At 42.0% G+C, this 20,119-nt stretch overlaps 1 protein-coding gene across 2 annotated transcripts in view; it reads left to right on the top strand.

The window, feature by feature from the left end:
- Positions 1-20,119, top strand: part of TFPT (TCF3 fusion partner) — a 152,193-nt gene that overhangs the window by 56,861 nt on the left and 75,213 nt on the right. Inside the window, exon 3 of one of the 2 annotated variants that reach the window (XM_089683418.1) lies at positions 2,664-2,734. The exons of the other annotated variant lie outside the window; for it this stretch is intronic. Within the exon in view, the coding sequence (XP_089539544.1) occupies positions 2,664-2,734 (71 nt within the window). The remainder of the gene's footprint in view (positions 1-2,663; positions 2,735-20,119) is intronic. 2 annotated transcript variants of the gene reach the window in all.

The raw sequence follows: 20,119 nt of genomic DNA, 5'->3' as shown, positions 1-20,119 counted from the left end.
TTTTACTTAAAGCCAAAGTTTCTCTTTATCAAGAAAATAGCCTGTGCATACAAGTAGGGCTAGTAGGTTCAAATACAGTGTGCATTTTTGTTCATTTGTTGTTTAATGACATACTTCGTTCTGTGGCTTTCAAGTCTGTTAAACTTACAGTTTAACAGGTTAAATGTCTGCACGGGAATCTGTGTGCCTGTCAGTACAGTAATGCAGGCCATACGTGGGTCGAATTCCAAACAAATTTTCTTTAAAAAATCGGAAACTTTGTGCGTTTTGTAACCTGATGGTGCCACCATTGATTTAGAAATTCGACCAACCAAGTCTTCAATATCACCTCTGTTGCTACAGAAAAGAATTTTTGTGGCCAAGAATGTTCTTTTCTTTCCATGTCACAGCTTAATATTTATTGCATGATTCTCCCATCATTGATTCAAAATTTGTTCGTTTTTCAAAACATTTCCAATATGCCTGATCACTCAGATTCGATGGTCACACGAAAATCAGCTGTTTTTGGGACCCACTAATGGTGCAAAATTCTAATGAAATTTCTTACAAAAGATTTTCGAAAGAAAATTATTTCAGAATTTGACCCGTGTATGGCCGGCTTGAGTCCCCTACTTACGAACAAGTTCCGTTCTGGGAGTTCGTTCGGAAGTCCAATTTGTTTGTAAGTCCAACAAAGTAAGGTAATACTTTTTCACACAAATAATGCATAAAAAACAAACACAAGAAATACTGTAAAGAAAGTATGTGTAATCTTACAGTACCTTGAGAGGTAGAGTAGAACAACTAACATACAAGAGCTGGCATAGAGTGACCAGACAAGACCACTACTTTTATGCTTGCTTCCAGACATCCTAGGCTTGAAATCAACACTGTACACTATTATACTATACAGTAAAGTACACAGCAGAACAACCGCTTGTGGCAGAGGGTGCACGCAGCTGACAATGTCCGGCAGACACATGAGCTACTTTCGTGATTTGGCATGTGAATACATGTTCGCATCTTTGAAAGTTCGCGACTTGGAGGTTGTTCGTATCTTTGAAAGTCCACAACTCGAATAAGTAGAGGACTTGCTGTATATGGTTATGCTCAAAAGTTTGCATACCCTGACAGAAATAGTAAAAGGTTGCCATTGATATTGAAAATACGACTGATCTAGCCAAAAAACTGTCTTTTATTTAAGGATAGTGATCCTATGAAGCCATTTATTATCACATAGTTGTTTAGCTCCTTTTTAAAATCATAATGATAACAGAAATTGCTCAAATGGCCCTGATCAAACGTTTACATACCCTGGAATGTTTGGCCTTGGTGCAGACACACGTTAAAATGGCATTTAAAGATGAATTTCCTACATCTGTGGTTTTTTTTAATTGCAATTAGTGTGTATAAATAATCAATGAGTTTGTTAGCTCTCACGTGGATGCACTGAGCAGGCTAGATACCGAGCCATGGGGAGCTTAAAAGAACTGTCAAAAGACCTGCGTAACGAGGCAAGTGAACTTTATAAAGGATATAAAAAGTTATTCAAGGCCTTGATCTCTTGATACCAAGCCAAGGTCAAATAGATCAAGAAAGATTGCAGCCAAAACAGCTAGAATAATTGTTTGAGATACAAAGACCCTAGGTAACCGCTGTAGAAATACAGGCTGCTCTGGAAAAAGATGGTGTGGTGGTTTTAAAGGAGGATAATGCAACGATACTTGAACAAAAATGAGCTGCATGGTCAAATTGCCATAAAGAAGCCAATGCCACTAAAAAGCCTGGTTACACTATGCCTGTCAACACCTTGACATGCCTCACTGGGCATTTTTGTGGCACTGGCACAGTAAAGGCTTCATTCTGGCAACTCGACCATGCAGCTCATTTATGCTCAAATATCGTATCATTCTCTTTGAAACATCCACACTGGCTTTTCCAGAGCAGCCTGTATTTCTCTTGAGGTTGCCTGTGGGTTTTTCTTTGCATCCTGAACAATTCTTCAGGAAGTTGTGCCTGCAGTCTTTCTTGGTCTACTTGAACTTGGCTTAGTATCAAGAGATCCCTGAATTTTCCACTTCTTAATAAAAGATTGAAGAGTAATGACTGGCATATTCAAGGCTTTGGATATCTTTTTCCATCTTTCTAAAGTTCAATTACCTTGATACGCAGGTCTTTTGACAGTTTTCTCTTATACTCCCCATGGCTCATTATCTAGCCTGTTCAGTGCATCCATGTGAGAGCTAACAAACTCATTGACTATTTATACAGAGGCACTAATTGTAATTTAAAAAAGACACAGATGTGGGAAATTTAATCTTTTAATTGTCATTTTAACCTGTGTGTATCTCCTTGTGTGTCTGTACCAAAACTAAACATTCCAGGGTATGTAAGCTTTTGATCAAAACCATTTAGTTGATTAATGTTATGATTTATAAAAAGGAGTCAGACAACTGTGTGATAATGGCTTCATATAATTGCTATAAGTAAATAAAATTTTTTTGGCACGATCAGTCATATTTTCAATAGCTATGCCAAAATTTCACGATTTACTCCAGGGTATGCAAACTTTTGAGCACAACTGTGTGGTCACCTGCTGCATTGCAGCATTATCCACTGTGCACTTATTTCTTCTGTTGAACAAAATGAAAAACTGAACATTACACTTTCTATTAATTTTTCAGGTCAATGAGCGAATACTCAACAGACTTTATCAAGTGCAGAAAATAGTGAGACGTCTGAAACAAGAGAGAAGGTAGTTAATTTTCTTGAAACACTCTTGTCACGTTGTAATGCAGTGCAAATTGTTCCCAGAGATGCAAAGCAGGCACCTTCTGATGCCAAATCATACCTTTTTAATGTACCTGCTTCCACTGCTCCATTGCAGTCCCCTAAAAACATGCAAATACAGGCTTTTTGAATTGCCAAGCATGTGTATATGGTTAGGCACATCCCATGGTATAGTGGTCAGGCCTAGTGTTTTTTCAGACACATGCACAGTATAATGAGACAGACCACAGAATGTGAAAACAATGTAATTTCTTTATGGCTGAAATCTTTTCTTGGAAGTTGTTGGTTAGTAGCCCTACTGAGCACTGCCACCCGATGCATACACCGTAAAATGCCTAGTGTAAAAATGTGAAAATTACAACCAAAATACATCCCATTTGTGATTCTAGTAAAAAAGGGTAGAAAGTTTGCAGAAAATATGGAATTCATGGAAAGGGGTAAGGTTAACCCCTGGACACTTAATATGATTTTGTGCAGAGGAACATTAGGGAAGTAGGTGGTTAAGTAATGAACAATAGCAAATTATCGGCATAAGCCATTGCCTTATGTTCCAAAACTGCAGCTTTGATACCTTGAATGTTGAGATTAGCTCTGATATGGCATAATAGAGGTTCAAGCGTCGAGATAAACATAAGGGGTGGAAAAGGACACCATTATTTTGTGCCATTAACTAGTGTAAAGGCATCTGAAAATGCTTCATTTATTTTAATTTTGATGGATAGAGACAAATACCGTTCGGGTAACCATTTTCTGAGATTGTCGAGTTCCAAGATATTGGAAACTGGCTCTGGAGAAGGTCTTATCTACGCGATCGAATGCCTTTTCAGCGTTGGTCGAATAATAGAATAGTGGGTACATTTCTTTTAATGGATACATGAATGCCATTAAGGGCTTTGGCAGTGTTGTCCTTCATTTGCGTGTTAGGGATAAAACAAATTTTATCCATATGAGTTATACATTGTATACCTTGTCTATAACTTTTGTAAAAAGTTTTAAATCTGTATTTAAGACAATAGGGCAGAAGCTGGATGGTTTTGTAAGATCCTTACATTCTTTTGGGATGATTGTAATCACAGCTCCTAAAGTGTCATTGGGGATGTGGTAGTGTCCTGTAACAATGTTAAAAACTGTTACAAAGGTGTGGCAAGCAGGTGCTGAGATTTTTTTTTTTTTTGTAGTGATTTATCTTATAAGCAAACATATTTTCAATTATCCACCTGGTAGGGAACAGGATGAAATTCCTATAGAAATGGCTGCTCATGGTAGGGTCATCAGGTTCCTTCAGATGGTCTGGGGAGTCACCTCCAAGCAGGGAATGCACAGAGTCTGCCTGCTCTGTGGGTGGTGGATGTCTCCAAGGCAGCATGTTCGGGAACCAAGTTGGTTGTACGTGTAGCAGTGGAGGAAGGATTAGACTAGCTGAAAAATGCTCCTTTAACAAGGTGGCTGGGTTTCAAACCCCTCTTTCCACTATCCCATCTCTGGGGCTATGATATAGTTTAGGGGTATTTCTGGTAAACCTCTTGGGTGTATTCCCAAAGCTTTCTCATAGTGCGCTTGGTCCCAGCCATGAGCAGCATGTGAGGATGTTTTTGGTTATAGCTGATCACGGATTGAGTTGAGTGATCAAATTGATGCAAATATACACAATATAGAATAATGTATAAAAATGTCCTCCTGCGCTTTTATGGTAAATACTAAACTCAACTAAAAAGCAGCCAGCATCTAACCTATACCAAATAGGAACGATCGTACAAATAAATATAAAAGTGATGCAGCGCTATACCTAATAATAAACACTCGAGGTATTATAAATGATTTACATAAAATAAAGTACTAAAAAATGGACCTTAACAAACGGGGCAACAGATGACCCAAATCCACATGGGGATATATAAGAAAATAGTGACCCCTAGTACCCAAAGGGTACCCAGTGAAGACCAAGTGAGTATCTACAGGAGAAGCCAAACAGATAGCAAATGCTTTGTGCAAGACAAATGAAGTGTCCACAGTTCATAAAAATGCTGTAATTTCCAAGACGTGCAGGTGAGTAACAGCACCCTTCAAACGTGATCCCAAGCAGTATGGCTGCAATGGCCTCTCACCTCCACTTCACGACCCCGCAGGGCCACAAAGCAAATGTAGATCACCTCTGGATCCCTCAAACTGGTGGCTCCTCAGGTAGGATGGTGCAGGCAGTCATCAAATAAGCAATACTCAACCGGACCAATTGGCAGGTGAAGATATACTCTCATCAAGTATAAAAGCTCATATGCCCATAAACCAAGAAGAGAACACAATCTTCATAGTGTAATACTGCTTTTTAATGGCCAAATAGAGATAAGCCAAAAAAGATACACTCACATTACAGTTGCTTGTATCCAGGTCATAACAGTGAGCTGGGTGTACAGCATGACCAAAAAGGTGTTCCAAAATGGAGTCACGCCGGAAGTACGTCACCACGCTATTGCCGTCGACGCGTTGCGTCACGTAACTCGTGACTTCGTCAGGTCCAGGTATCTTTTTTGGCTTATCTCTATTTGGCCATTAAAAAGCAGTATTACACTATGAAGATTGTGTTCTCTTCTTGGTTTATGGGCATATGAGCTTTTATACTTGATGAGAGTATATCTTCACCTGCCAATTGGTCCGGTTGAGTATTGCTTATTTGATGACTGCCTGCACCATCCTACCTGAGGAGCCACCAGTTTGAGGGATCCAGAGGTGATCTACATTTGCTTTGTGGCCCTGCGGGGTCGTGAAGGGGAGGTGAGAGGCCATTGCAGCCATACTGCTTGGGATCACGTTTTGAAGGGTGCTGTTACTCACCTGCACGTCTTGGAAATTACAGCATTTTTATGAACTGTGGACACTTCATTTGTCTTGCACAAAGCATTTGCTATCTGTTTGGCTTCTCCTGTAGATACTCACTTGGTCTTCACTGGGTACCCTTTGGGTACTAGGGGTCACTATTTTCTTATATATCCCCATGTGGATTTGGGTCATCTGTTGCCCCGTTTGCTAAGGTCCATTTTTTAGTACTTTATTTTATGTAAATCATTTATAATACCTCTTGAGTGTTTATTAGGTATAGCGCTGCATCACTTTTATATTTAATATAGAATAATGGAAACCACCTGGGACTTTAGAGGCAGAGCCACAAAATCCCTCTTAAAAAAACAAAATGCCAATCTTTTATTGTAGAAATAAGATTTAAAAGTAGAAGCCCTCGTTGTCCTATAAATAAAATAACGTCATTGCTTTTCAAGCTGGTAACATAAACCTTTTCTCAAATATCTCCAATCCCAACACCCTTTCTTATTAACACAAAATATCCCCAAAATAAGTGTCCAAAATGTGTATGAATATACAATCAATCTTCATACGTTCAATAAAGTGTCCAATTCAGATCTCCAATCCAGATCCAGGATACCTCAAAAAAATATAAATTGAATATAGTGTAGTACCTTCATAAAATTCACACAATATACATTAGTGACACGTGTTTCATGCAAAAAATCAATCACTAAACTGTGTGAACTCACTAAAGTGAAAAAAAAATAAAATCTATATATATTTATATATAATTTATACCAATAAATATATGTTAGTAACCAAATATTAATTGCATACAATGCTCCAATAAATACTAAATCCACACAACACTCTGTGAATTAAAGCACATCAAAAAGTGAAAAACCGCATATAAAGTGAGCATTCCGTGACACTTCACACTAGTGATACTAAATGCTATTACCCTCTCAAAATCACAATCAGCAAATAAAGATGTGAATAGTGTAAGACACCAGCTTCAATTCCGCATCACAGGTGAGTTGACCATTCAGTGATGCCATACACTAGTGGGATTCAAGGCAATTACCCTCTCTCTCCAACAACCAGCTTTTCAGGGTATGTTAACACATCAGCTTCCACCCTGCGAGGATGCCTTTAGCCTTTTCCCCAATTCCTCATGAAGGCAAAGAAGATACCATCAGTGGATTATAAAGATACCAGTGAATTTTATTAAATCTTACATTAAAGTAAGGAAAGACCTTCCATGTGTCCCAGCAGTTCAGATAACAGCAAATCCAGTATGCAAAATGGCCGCGCCGCTCCTTCCAGTTTAGCGTCAGGCGTCACGCCCCTGACACGTTTCGTCACTTCCGACTTCTCGAAGGGATCCTGATGTCTGAGAGGCGGCTCCTCATATCCTGCCCTACATTACTGGCAAGAGACCGTCTTATATTAGGGCAATCGCCACCAATCTTCCTAGATATATCTTTTTACACATTCCGATCTTGCGGGCACGATTAATTTGATTAAAAAAAAATACACAATCTAGACAATATACAATAAATAGTACATAATGGAAATCACCCTATTTTTCATACTAATAAATAATCCAGTGTCCCACCAAAATACATATATATAAATCCTGAGTAGAGTCTACATAATTGATCCTTATAAGACCTACCAATATGTACCCCAATCTAAAACTATATATATTTTACATAACTGATAAAATACCTTCTATCAATATTAAGACAATATTAAAAATTATATTAGAAATAGGGCACTTTAGCCCCCCCTACTGGTCTCACTAGGATAAATAAAATTCTAAATATTTTATAAAATCACAATAAAATAAATTAATTATTCATCGAAGGAGTAGAGTCAAACTCCTAGAACTCATACATAAAAACACCATAATCCAATCCTAAACACTGAATAATAATATGGACCATCTCCACTATAACATAAATATTCTATTTTAATTTTTATGTAGAATCTACTCAGGATTTATATATACCGTATTTTCTGGCGTATAAAACGACTGGGCGTATAAGACGACCCCCTACTTTTCCTGTTAAAATATAGGGTTTGAGCTATACTCGCCGTATAAGACTACCCCTCTTCCAACGCACACCAAATAAAAATGTTTCAGTATGGTATTCCAATGATGGGGTGCTATTCCTCCCACTGACACCAATGATGGGACACTATTCCTCCCACTGACACTAATGATGGGACACTATTCCTCCCACTGACACCAATGATGAGGCACTACTCCTCCCACTGACACCAATGATGGGGCACTATTTCATCCACTGACACCAATGATGGGGCACTATTCCTCCCACTGATACCAATGATGGGACACTATTCCTCCCACTGACACCAATGATGGTGCCCCATCATTAGTGTCAGTGTGTGAGGAATAGTGCCCCATCATTAGTCAGTGGGAGGAATAGTGCCCCATCATTAGTCAGTGGGAGGAATAGTGCCCCATCATTGGTGTCAGTGGGAAGAATCGTGTCCCATCATTGGTGTCAGTGGGAGGAATAGTGTCCCATCATTAGTGTCAGTGGGAGGTATAGTGCTCCATCATTGGTGTCAGTGGGAGGAATAGCGGCCCATCATTGGTATCAGTGGGAGGAATAGCACCCCATCATTGGTGTCAGTGGGAGGAATAGCGCCCCATCATTGGTATCAGTGGCAGGAATTGCGCCCCATCATTGGTGTCAGTGGGGAGAATAGTGCCCCATCATTGGTATCAGTGGGGAGAATAGTGCCCCATCATTGGTATCAGTGGGGAGAATAGTGCCCCATCATTGGTATCAGTGGGGAGGAGGAATAGTGCCCCATCATTGGTATCAGTGGGGAGGAGGAATAGTGCCCCATCATTGGTATCAGTGGGGAGGAGGAACAGTGCCTCATCGTTGGTGTCAGTGGGGGAGGAACAGTGCCTCATCGTTGGTGTCAGTGTGGAGGAGGAATAGTGCCCCATCGTTAGTGTCAGTGGGGGAGAGGAGCGGCTGCTCCTTCTTCCAGTTCGGCCGCTCGATTTTCGTGGGGCCGCTCGGCTCCGCCTCCTCGCCAGTGATTGGTCGCCTGTGTGCCTTTCCAGTGCTGGCGCCCAATCACCCGTGAGGAGGCGGAGCCGAGAGGCCGCGTGACCATCGAGCGGCCGAACTGAAAGAAGGAGCAGCCGCGCTTCCTGGACCGGATCGTCGTGGGACCGGAGCCAGGTAAGGTACAGCAGCCCCTCTGCCCACCCCTGTACTTTGTGTCCTTTGGAGGAGGAGGGGGGGCGGCGCCGCGAAAAAGTGCCGCCCTGACACCCGGCTCGCACCGGCGTATAAGACGACCCCCAACTTTTCAGAAGATTTTCAGGGGTTGAAAAGTCGTCTTATACGCCGGAAAATACGGTATGTATTTTGGTGGAACACTGGATCATTTATTAGTATGAAAAATAGGGTGATTTCCATCATGTACTATTTATTGTATATTGTCTATATTGTGTATTGTTTTTTTAATCAAATTGATTGTGCCCCCAAGATCGAAATGTGTAAAAAGATATATCTAGGAAGATCGGCGGCGATTGCCCTAATATAAGATGGCTCGAGTCTCTTGCCAGTAATGTAGGGCATGATATGAGGAGCCGCCTCTCAGACGTCAGGATCCCTCGAGAAGAAGTCGGAAGTGATGAAACGCGTTGGGCGTGACGTCTCACGCTAAACCAGAAGGAGCGGCGTGGCCATTTTGCATACCGGATTTGCTGTTATCTGAACTGCTGGGACAGATGGACTGTCTTTCCTTATTTTAATGTAAGATTTAATAAAGTTCACTGGTATCTTCATACTCCACTGATGGTATCTTCTTTGCCTTCATGAGGAATTGGGGAAAAGGCTAAAGGCATCCTCGCAGGGTGGAAGCTGATGTGTTAACATACCCTGAAAAGCTGGTTGTTGGAGAGAGAGGTTATATGCGGTTTTTCACTTTTTGATGTGCTTTAATTCACAGAGTGTTGTGTGGATTTAGTACTTATTGGAGCATTGTATGCAATTAATATTTGGTTACTCACATATATTTATTGGTATAAATTTATTATATTATATATATATATATATATATATATATTTTTTTTTTTTTTTATTCATGTTAGTGAGTTCACACGGTTTAGTGATTGATTTTTTGCATGAAACACGTGTCACTAATGTATATTGTGTGAATTTTATGAAGGTACTACACTATATTTAGTTTATATTTTTTTGAGGTATCCTGGATCTGGATTGGAGATCTGAATTGGACACTTTATTGAACGTGTGAAGATTGATTGTATATTCATACACATTTTGGACACTTATTTTGGGGATATTTTGTGTTAATAAGAAAGGGTGTTGGGATTGGAGATATTTGAGAAAAGGTTTATGGTTATTTACTTTCAAGGGTGAAAGTGTGACTTTTTTCTTGTGGGGTATTAGTCGATGAGAGTTTATTGAAGATCAAGCTGGTAACATACTCATGTAGCGCAATGTAATGCAAATAGATAGATATACAGTATCTCACAGAACTAAGTACACTCCTCACATTTTTGTAAATATTTTATTATATCTTCTCATGACAACACAGAAATGACACTTTGCTACAATGTAAAGTAGTGAGTGTACAGCTTGTATAACAGTGTAAATTTGCTGGCCCCTCAAAATAACTCAACACACAGCCATCAATGTGTAAACCGCTGGCAACAAAAGTGAGTACACCCCAAAGTGAAAATATCCAAATTGGGCCCAATCAGGCATTTTCCCTCCCCAGTGTCATGTGACTCCTTAGTGTTACAAGGTGTCAGGTGTGAATGGGGAGCAGGTGTGTTAAATTTGGTGTTTTCACTCTTTCATACTGGTCACTGGAAGTTCAACATGGCACCTCATGACAAAGAACTCTCTGAGGAGCTGAAAAAAAGAAAATAATTGTTGCTCTATATAAAGATGGCCTATGCTATAAGAAGATTGCCAAGACCCTGAAACTGAGCTGCAGCACAGTGGCCAAAACCATACAGCGGTTTAACAGGACAGGTTCCACTCAGAACAGGCCTCGCCATGATTGACCAAAGACGTTGAGTGCACGTGCTCAGCGTCCTATCCAGAGATTGTATTTGGAAAATAGACGTATGAGTGCTGCCAGCATTGCTGCAGAGGTTAAAGGGGTGAGGGGGGAGTCAGCCTGTCAGTGCTCAGACCATACGCCGGACACTGCATCAAATTGGTCTGCATGGCTGTTGTCCCAGAAGTAGGCCTCTTCTAAAGATGATGCACAAGAAAGCCGTAAACAGTTTGCTGAAGACAAGTAGACTAAGTACATGGATTACTGGAACCATGTCCTGTAGTCTGATGAGACCAAGATAAACTTATTTGGTTCAGATGGTGTCTACGGTGGGTGGCGGCATCCAGGTGAGGAGTACAAAGACAAGTGTGTCTTGCCTACAGTCAAGCATGGTGGTGGGAGTGTCATGGTCTGGGGCTGCATGACTGCTGCCGGCACTGGAGAGCTACAGTTCATTGAGGGAACCATAAATGCCAACATGTACTGTGACATACTGAAGCAGAGCATGATCCCCTCCCTTTGGAGACTGGGCCGTAGGGCAGTATTCCAACATAACAACCCCAAACACACCTTTAAGGCGACCACTGCCTTGCTAAAGAAGCTGAGGGTAAAGGTGATGGACTGGCCAAGCATGTCTCCAGACCTAAACCCTATTGAGAATCTGTTGGACATCCTCAAACAGAAGGTGGAGCAGCGCAAGCTCTCTAAACATCCACCAGCTCTGTGATATCGTCATGGAGGTGGAAGATGACTCCAGTGGCAACCCATGAAGCTCTGGTGAACACCATACCCAAGAGGGTTACGGCAGTGCTGGAAAGTAATGGTGGCCACACAAAATATTCACACTTTTTGGGCCCAATTTGGACATTTTCACTTAGGGGTGTACTCACTTTTGTTGCCAGCGGTTTAGACATTAATGGCTGTGTGTTTAGCTATTTTGAGGGAACCCCAAATTTGCACTGTTATACAAGCTGTACATTCACTACTTTACATTGTAGCAAAGTGCAATTTCTTCAGTGTTGTCACATGAAAAGATATAATAAAATATTTACAAAAATGTGAGGGATGTACTCACTTCTGTGAGATCGTATGTGTGTGTGTATATGTATGTGTGTGTATGTATGTGTGTGTGTGTGTAGAAACCCATAATACAAAACTACACCTAACCTCAGACTGATCCCAGCATGTTTCGGTAAGAGATTTCCTTCTTGAAAGCATGGGTATAGGTATCTCTATAATGTACTGTATCACAATTTAGTAGAGAGAGTCATTGATATATCAAATGTAAATGTGCATGTGCAAGAACAAATTTAGGGTGTTAAATGTTAGACTTGCATGAATATGTATGTGTACTGAGTATTACATTAAATGTCAATGAATTAGATGGAGCTGGTGTTCACCATCATGCAGAAAAATTGGCTGGGGAGCACCCATAGATACAACAGGTAGCCGCAAGGACCTCTCACAGTGCACCTGTCTTTCGTGCCAGAGTCTATAAAAATTTAAAAAATAATACATTTTTATAAGGATAAACTTCAAATTGACTCTAGATGGAAACCAGTTACAGCGAACGGGTCTCACCAGTCTCTTGGATGTAGGTCAAGCTTCATGGTCAGGTAGATTAGGTCCAGAAGAAAAAGGAGGCTAATGTGGTGGACAAAGTGTAAATGGTGTCCTCAGGAAAAAGCACCCCCAAATTTTCTAGACTGCTCAAAGACCTGGATGAGGGTGCCGATAGGCCCTCCAAACACCTCATGGTGGGCACTCACATTATTAGGGACGTCCCTTAACGCATGTAGTGCACAGTGTCACCTCGCCCGCCGGCGGAATGACGTCACATGCCTCTGCACCACCGACATGCAGAAGGAGGATGCTATGTTCAAAGACATGGACATATAGATGGACAAGTAACGTGTGCCTCGCAGGCCCATCCCCAAGGAAGGTCCCACATGACATACCTACGCTTGCGGCCAGCACAGTAGGCTGACCTTGCCCCCAGTGGCAGATCAGAAAACTACAGCTCCATCTTTACATACAAGTCTGCATATGTAATAGAATACAAATTCCAAAGTAGAAAACAACCACAAAAACCAGAATAAAAAACAACAGAACAAAAAGGGGGGGAAAGGTTGAAAATCCCAACATATGAAAAAAAATTACATATCTAGTTCACAAGCCCCTGACATTAACCCCTGTAAAAACGGCTTGAAGTTGAATGGTTCACGGAACTATCCTAAGGGTGTCCTTTTTAACCTGTTTGAGTAAAAAAAAGGTCATGATGTGATATATTGTGGGCTCCTCTATATGCCTTTTTGAGGGAGGTGTTGGTATAACCTTGTTCTAATAGGCCTGTCCGAAGGACAGCCACCTCTTTATGAAAAGTACATCATTGTAACAATTTCATCTGGTCCTTAAGTATTGGCTGTAAGGAATGGAGGCAAAGAGGGACTTAGGATGAAAACTAGAGGCACGCAAAATAGAATTGCCTGCTGTGGGTTTGTGGAAAAGTTCACTAAATAGTTTGGCTGTACATACTTTTTTGGATATTGACATCCAAGAAGGTAATGTCAACTTTACTAAAAGACATGGTAAATTTAAGATTGAAGTCTCTAGGATGCCTAGACTCATGGGCCCTGATTTACTATTGGGCGTGGGCGCATATTCGTGGGCGAACGCCCAATTTTTATGGGCGACCGTCTATTTTTACCCCGCAACGAGATTTACTATTGAGCAGCGCCCAAAAGCGGATGCCCAATCAAATTTACAAAAAGACACATGCCCAGCATCAGACTCACAAAGCAGACTTGCTAAGAAGCATGTCTAACGCCATGAAAAATCACTGCAGAGACATGTTCACTTAGAAATTTGCTTTGCCAAATATCAGGACTTCGCTTTAAACAATATCTGCTATTTCCAAAAAAATTAAGAATGTGTTAAAAATCGTTTTTTTCAAGGAAATCGACACAGTAAAAATCTAGACGCCCGTGCAGTGTCTTTGGCCGATATAAATGCGCATGTGCAGAACACATTTTAGGTGTCTGCCATGGGCGTTTGCTTTTTAGCCACTGCCCAATAGTAAATCTCACTGTGGATTCCTCTGACAGCCGGCACTCGGTCGCGTCTAATGTGTTTAATAAACAGCACTAAGCATATCTTCATGTAATCTAATTTGATTTCCTTAGTTCTAGTGATTCTATTTTTGATTCTTATCCTTTATAATTATTTCTGTAATGATTTTACTTATTTCGAAGGTCTAGATAATATTTATTTTGACAGCTGAATGTAAAAATAAAGGTCCGCAATAAACCAAAAAAAAAAAACCCAGCGTGGGTCCCCCCCTCTCTTCCATACCAAGCCCTTCAGGTCTGGTATGGATATTAAGGGGGAACTCCACGCTGAAATTTAAAAAAAAAAACAGTGTGGGTCCCCCTCAATATCCATACCGGACCCTTATCCGAGCATGCAGCCCGGCAGGTCAGGAAAGGGGGGGGGGGACGAGCGAGTGCCCCCCCTCCTGAACCATACCAGGCCACAAAGCACCTTGTCCCCATGTCGATGAGGACAAGGGCCTCTTCCCCACAACCCTGGCCGGTGGTTGTGGGGGTCTGCGGGCGGGGGGCTTATCAGAATCTGGAAGCCCCCTTTAACAAGGGGGCCCCCAGATCCCGCCCCCCCCCCTACGTGAATGAGTCTGCGGTACACGGTCCCGCGACTCATTCACATCATCCGAGTGACCCCGCCCCATGTCACATGCTTGCTGTTGCCGACTGGCCCCGCCCCATAGCTATATAAGAAATGTCAGACTGTCTCCTGCATTCAGCTAGATAGCCTCAGTGGAGAGACAGGCTGACAATTCCTAAATAGGTAAGGGGCGGGGATGATGTCCCCGGCTGGCCCCGCCCCATACCTATATAAGAAATGTCAGCTAGCCTTTTCTTCACAAGGCTGGAAGCCTCCGATAGGAGCGGAACCTTTTTTTTTTTTTTTCTTCTTTTCTTTTTTCGGGTCCCCGCCGCCACCGTGGTTGACGTTGGATCTACTTCGGGGGACATTGTTTTAATAAAGGACTTGTCAAAGACCCTGTACTGTGTTTTTTTTTTTTTTTTTTTCTACACCACACTTAGTTTTTTTGTGAATGAGTCGCGGGACCGTGTACCGCAGACTCATTCACGTAGGGGGGGGGGGCCGGGATCTGGGGGCCCCCTTGTTAAAGGGGGCTTCCAGATTCTGATAAGCCCCCCGCCCGCAGACCCCCACAACCACCGGCCAGGGTTGTGGGGAAGAGGCCCTTGTCCTCATCAACATGGGGACAAGGTGCTTTGGGGGGGAGCCCCCCCTGCCCCAAAGCACCCCCCCATGTTGAGGGCATGTGGCCTGGTATGGTTCAGGAGGGGGGGGGCGCTCGCTCGTCCCCCCCCCCTTTCCTGACCTGCCGGGCTGCATGCTCGGATAAGGGTCTGGTAAGGATATTGAGGGGGACCCACGCTGTTTTTTTTTTTTTTTTTTTTTTTTTTTTTTTTTTTAAATTTCAGCGTGGAGTTCCCCCTTAATATCCATACCAGACCTGAAGGGCTTGGTATGGATGGGAGGGGGGACCCACGTTGTTCTTTTATTTTTTATTTAATTCACGGAAATAATTTAAAATTCAGCTGTCAGTGGGAAACCCCGATGACAGCTGAAACATTCCTTCTGTCCCTGCAGAGAGCTCCGCTATTATATTTGACATTAAAAAGTATAGATACTGCAACATTGTATCTATTTGTATCCATTCCGGATATAGATTTTTTTATTCAGATACATATAGATACAATGTTGCAACCTTTATACTTTTTAATGTCAAATATAATAGCGCAGCTCTCTGCAGGGACAGAAGTAATTACTTCGCTATTATATTTGCTGGCCATAGACGGGGCGAAATCGGACAATTTTTTTTTACCATTGGTGGTAACGTCGGCCCATTGAACAACCGATTTTTTGTTTTTTTAAAAAACGGTCAGTTTTCGCCCCATCTATGGCCTGCATTTTTCTTTTTCTTCTTTTTCTTATTTTTTTTTTATTCTTTTTAATCTTCTTCTTTTTCTTGCAGGTCATGGCTCATATGCAGATTTTTTATCTGTTAAAAGATCAGCCAATTTGCCGATCATTGCAGCTAAAATCGGCCGATCTGCAAAATCGGCCAATTTTTATCCAAATTTACCAATTAAAAAAAGTGGCAAAATCCCCCAAAATGGCTGACCAATTAACCCACTAACGGCCCGAAAATCAGCCGATTTTTTTTCGGACGATTTTAGACCAATCTAAAGCAGGCCATAGATGGGTCTAAAATCGGCCAATTTTTCTGCCAAAAAAAAAATCAAACGATTTTCAGGCCGTTAGTGGGTTAATTGGTCAGCCGTTTTTCGGGATTTTGGCACTTTTTTTGTATCAGTAAATTTGGAAAAAAACATTTCCAACTTTACTGATAAACAAAATATGCTAAAATCCCAAAAAATGGCCAACCAATTATCCCACTAACGGAAGAGGCCCTTGTCCCCATTAACATGGGGACAAGGTGCTTTGGGGGGGGAGCCCCCCTGCCCCAAAGCACCGCCCCATGTTGAGGGCATGTGGCCTGGTATGGTTCAGGAGGGGGGCGGTCGCTCGTCCCCCCCCCCCTTTCCTGACCTGCCGGGCTGCATGCTCGGATAAGGGTCTGGTATGGATTTTGGGGGGATCCCCAAGCTGTTTTTTATTTAATTTCAACGTGGAGTTCCCCCTTAATATCCATACCAGACCCAAAGGACTTGGTGTGGATGGGAGGGGGACCCCATGCCGTTTTTTATTTATTATGGTGCTGGTTTTTAAATGTAATTCTCCCTTTTTTTTCTTCGCTATAGCTCAGAAATTCACCTGTCACTTCCCCCAGGTAAAAGAGAAAGTTTTCTTGGAATTTATATCCCTAAAGGAAACAATGTTTACTTTGAGTTTATTAAAAGATACAAAGTTTACTGTAACTTCAGGGAAAGTGACTTCTAAGCTTGTGAACTATAGTGAAGAAAAAAAAAGGCTGGCATTTGCATTTGAAAATCGGCGGCGACATACACTTTGTATTACGAAAAAAATTATTAACAATTGTGTAAACCGAGGCATTATTTTCATTGGATTTTCATTCGTAAACCGAAAATTACGTTAACCGAGGCGTTGGTAAACCGAGGTACGCCTGTATTAGTATTGCAATCCTTTGTATTGGGATACAGAGAACCAACATACATCTGAATTGGCAACATAGCACAACATTTGTGTCACATTTGAGATATCTGGCTAATTACACTGACCTTGCCCAGGGACCTAGGATTGATTCACACCACAGAAATACAGGCAGGTTTAGTGTTCAACAGCTCCGTGGATTAGTGGTTAGCAATCTTACAATGGTCTTACAATGCTAGGGTTGTTGGTTTGAATCCCAACCACAGCAATGAATTTGCACGATTTCTGTGTGACTACTCTAACATACATGTGCTGGTGGCAGCATCTTTGCTTTCTGTTTAAATGATCCCTAGAATGTGAATTAGAATGAGGCCTTGTCTGTTCAAACACCTTTAAGAGTAGCACCTTATGTGAATGTCAAACCATGGGATGAGATAAGGGCCTGGACTAATGATTGATTGGATAATGCTGGTTTGCGCTCCACATCCTTTGGGAAATCCATAACAGACCCTTATCTGAGCATGCAGATACCGCATTCCTTCAAAGATTTATTTCCTTTGTTGAATTGCCTGCTTGGTTCACACTAGATGTGATTTAAAATTGTGCTTTTTGTTCGCAATTTCACAGTGTTTTCTGTAGATTTACCAATGAGCTATTGCGTTTTCAATTGTGTTTTGCATTGCGATTTCTATTGTAGTCTATATGTGAAATCGCTACAAAATGCTGAAAAAGTTAGACGAGAACTACTTTTGAAATTGTGCTGCAGCAAATTGCTTACGTTAAGACACTCACATCCACATTCATTAGATCGGATATCAGGTACAATTTCAATTCCCAAATCGCACCTGAAATCGTGCACCCTGGATGCGACTTGGCATGCGATTTACATGGCATGCGACTTGCAAATTGTATGCCAAGTCGCACCCTATTGCCTGCTATTAGAGCAGTCACATGGGTGCGTTTCCGACACTGATTTCTAAAGTAGTACATGTACTACTTTTGTGACGATTTGCATAGAAATCTGTGTCAGATGTCTTGCAAATCATAAGGAAATCAGCATCTTCACTGTACGTCGCACAATTTCTAAATCGGCTTTGATGTGACCGGGGTGTAAGGCCTTTTTATGTTTGATTTCCTGAGTGTTTTTCCGATTTATGGGAAATACCACATACTAGCAAAAGTGAATTGACATTTTCAGTATTGCATGCGAGATGTGGTCATGTGACTGCCTTAACTCATGCGATAATCTGGAGTGAATTGTGCCCATAGGGCCAAGAAATATTGCCAATAGGGTTCCCTTTCACATCTCTGTTCAATGTTCTGTTGTATGCTGCACAGGTACAGTTCACTGTGGCTTTCTTTCTGACTCTGATTTGTGGGGCCTGTATACCAAGGGTTAACGCAGGTGGGAAGAGGTTTCATCAGCTGCAAACACTTTCTCTGACCAAATGAATGACAGCGGTGGGTGTGGCCTTCCTTATATATAGAGATGCAGTTGGGGCTGATTTTTGCCTTGTATAGGCACATTATTACTGTACGTCCTTGTCTGTGGTGGTTTGGGGAGGAAGAGAAAATGTGGTGAATTGCCCCAGGCCACACTCACGCTGTGTTTGGGGAGGGGAGAGATATTGTGGTGAATTGCCCCAGGTCACACTCGCGCTGTGTTTTGATGTGGTCTGTAAATGTTTTGCATGTTCTTCCTTCTAAGGTGTTTGTGTGTTATTGTACAATAATTGTGTTTATTACCTTTGCATTGTAATCCTAACACATGTCCATTGCTCTGCTCTTCCAAGTTTGCTTTATTTAGAATGAAATGCAGTTTTCAGACAAACCTGGTGAGAAATGTATGTGTGGGGGATTTGGGGAGGGGGGAGTTGTTTATATTTTGGCATGTATGTATTTTTATATTGATATTTCGATCTGCAGCTTCTGTGAATAAGCCCAAGTGATTAATATTAACCATTTGTTTCCTGCTGTAACCTGTGAAAGCACAGTTCATTATAAGTATAATCTTTTAGATTGTAAGCTCTTATGAGCAGGACCATTCTATTTTAGCAACATCAATCCTGGTTTTTTTTTTTTTTTTCCACACCAAGATATTGAATGTAGCTTTTTGTTGTCCAAATGTGGAATGTGTATTTGATCAATAAACATTTGTACTATGTATTTTTTGGGGGGGATTATTTCATGTTTTAGTTGTATGTTGCACAGTGGCTAAATGGTTAGCACTTCCAGCTGGCAGTACTAGGGTCGTTGGTTCGAATCCCAGCCATGGCACCTCCTGCCTGGAGTTTGCATGTTCTCCCTGTGTCTGTTTCCTCCGGGTACTCTGGTTTCCTCCCACACTCTAAAGACATGCTGGTAGGTTAATTGGATCCTGTCAAAATTGGCCCTAGTATATGTATGATTGTAAGTTAGGGCTCTTAGTACGCCCCTTGAGGGTTAGGGACTGATGTGAATTTACCACATCTATATGTAAAGTGCTGCGTAAATTGACAGCGCTGTATAAGTACTGTATTTTTCGCTCCATAAGATGCACTTTTTCCCCCCCAAAAAAGGGGGGAAAATGTCAGTGCTTCTTATGGAGTGAATATAAAGCGGCCGGTCCGGTATTTTTGCCGCCACCATGTCAGAATACCGGGCCGGCCGCTCAGCTGTTGTCTCCTGCAAGGCCTTACCTGTTCCTCGCTCCAGCGCTGCACAGTCTTCCCGCGCTGGCTTCTGTGACAGCCGGGTGCCCACTGCGCATGTGCTGCGCTTTGTGAATGATCTGGTGTCTTCTGGGACACATGAAAGGTCCCAGAAGGCGCCGGGCCATTCACAAAGCACAGCGCTTCTCGCACATGCGCCCGGCTGTCACAGAAGCCGGCCCGGGAAGAAGAGAGAAGGACAACTCCGCGGAAGTGCACTGTCTGCAGTCTCTGGTCATTCCCTGCACTGTCTGCAGTCTCTGGTCATCTCCTGCACTGTGTCCGCAGTCTCTGGTCATCTCCTGCACTGTGTCCGCAGTCTCTGGTCATCTCCTGCACTGTGTCCGCAGTCTCTGGGCCACTGTTAGATATCATGGGGCCCCGTACAGCATACCTGACAGCCCCCCACCGCCAGAGAAAATATCCAAATTATATTTATGGTAAAAATACACTAAAAACATTATTAATGGACATAATCCCAACCATATTCCTGTGAAATCTAAATGATAAAACTGTACTAAGTTCATAAATAAAGCTGTGTGTGTAATTGAGGTTTTGGGGCTCATGGGTGCTGTGGCCTGTAGAGTGGG

This window comes from Staurois parvus, unplaced genomic scaffold (genome assembly GCF_062004578.1).
Source record: "Staurois parvus isolate SC_StPar_1 unplaced genomic scaffold, SC_StPar_1.0 ptg000309l, whole genome shotgun sequence".
NCBI lineage: Eukaryota > Metazoa > Chordata > Amphibia > Anura > Ranidae > Staurois > Staurois parvus.
This window is presented reverse-complemented; position numbering and strand designations above follow the sequence as displayed.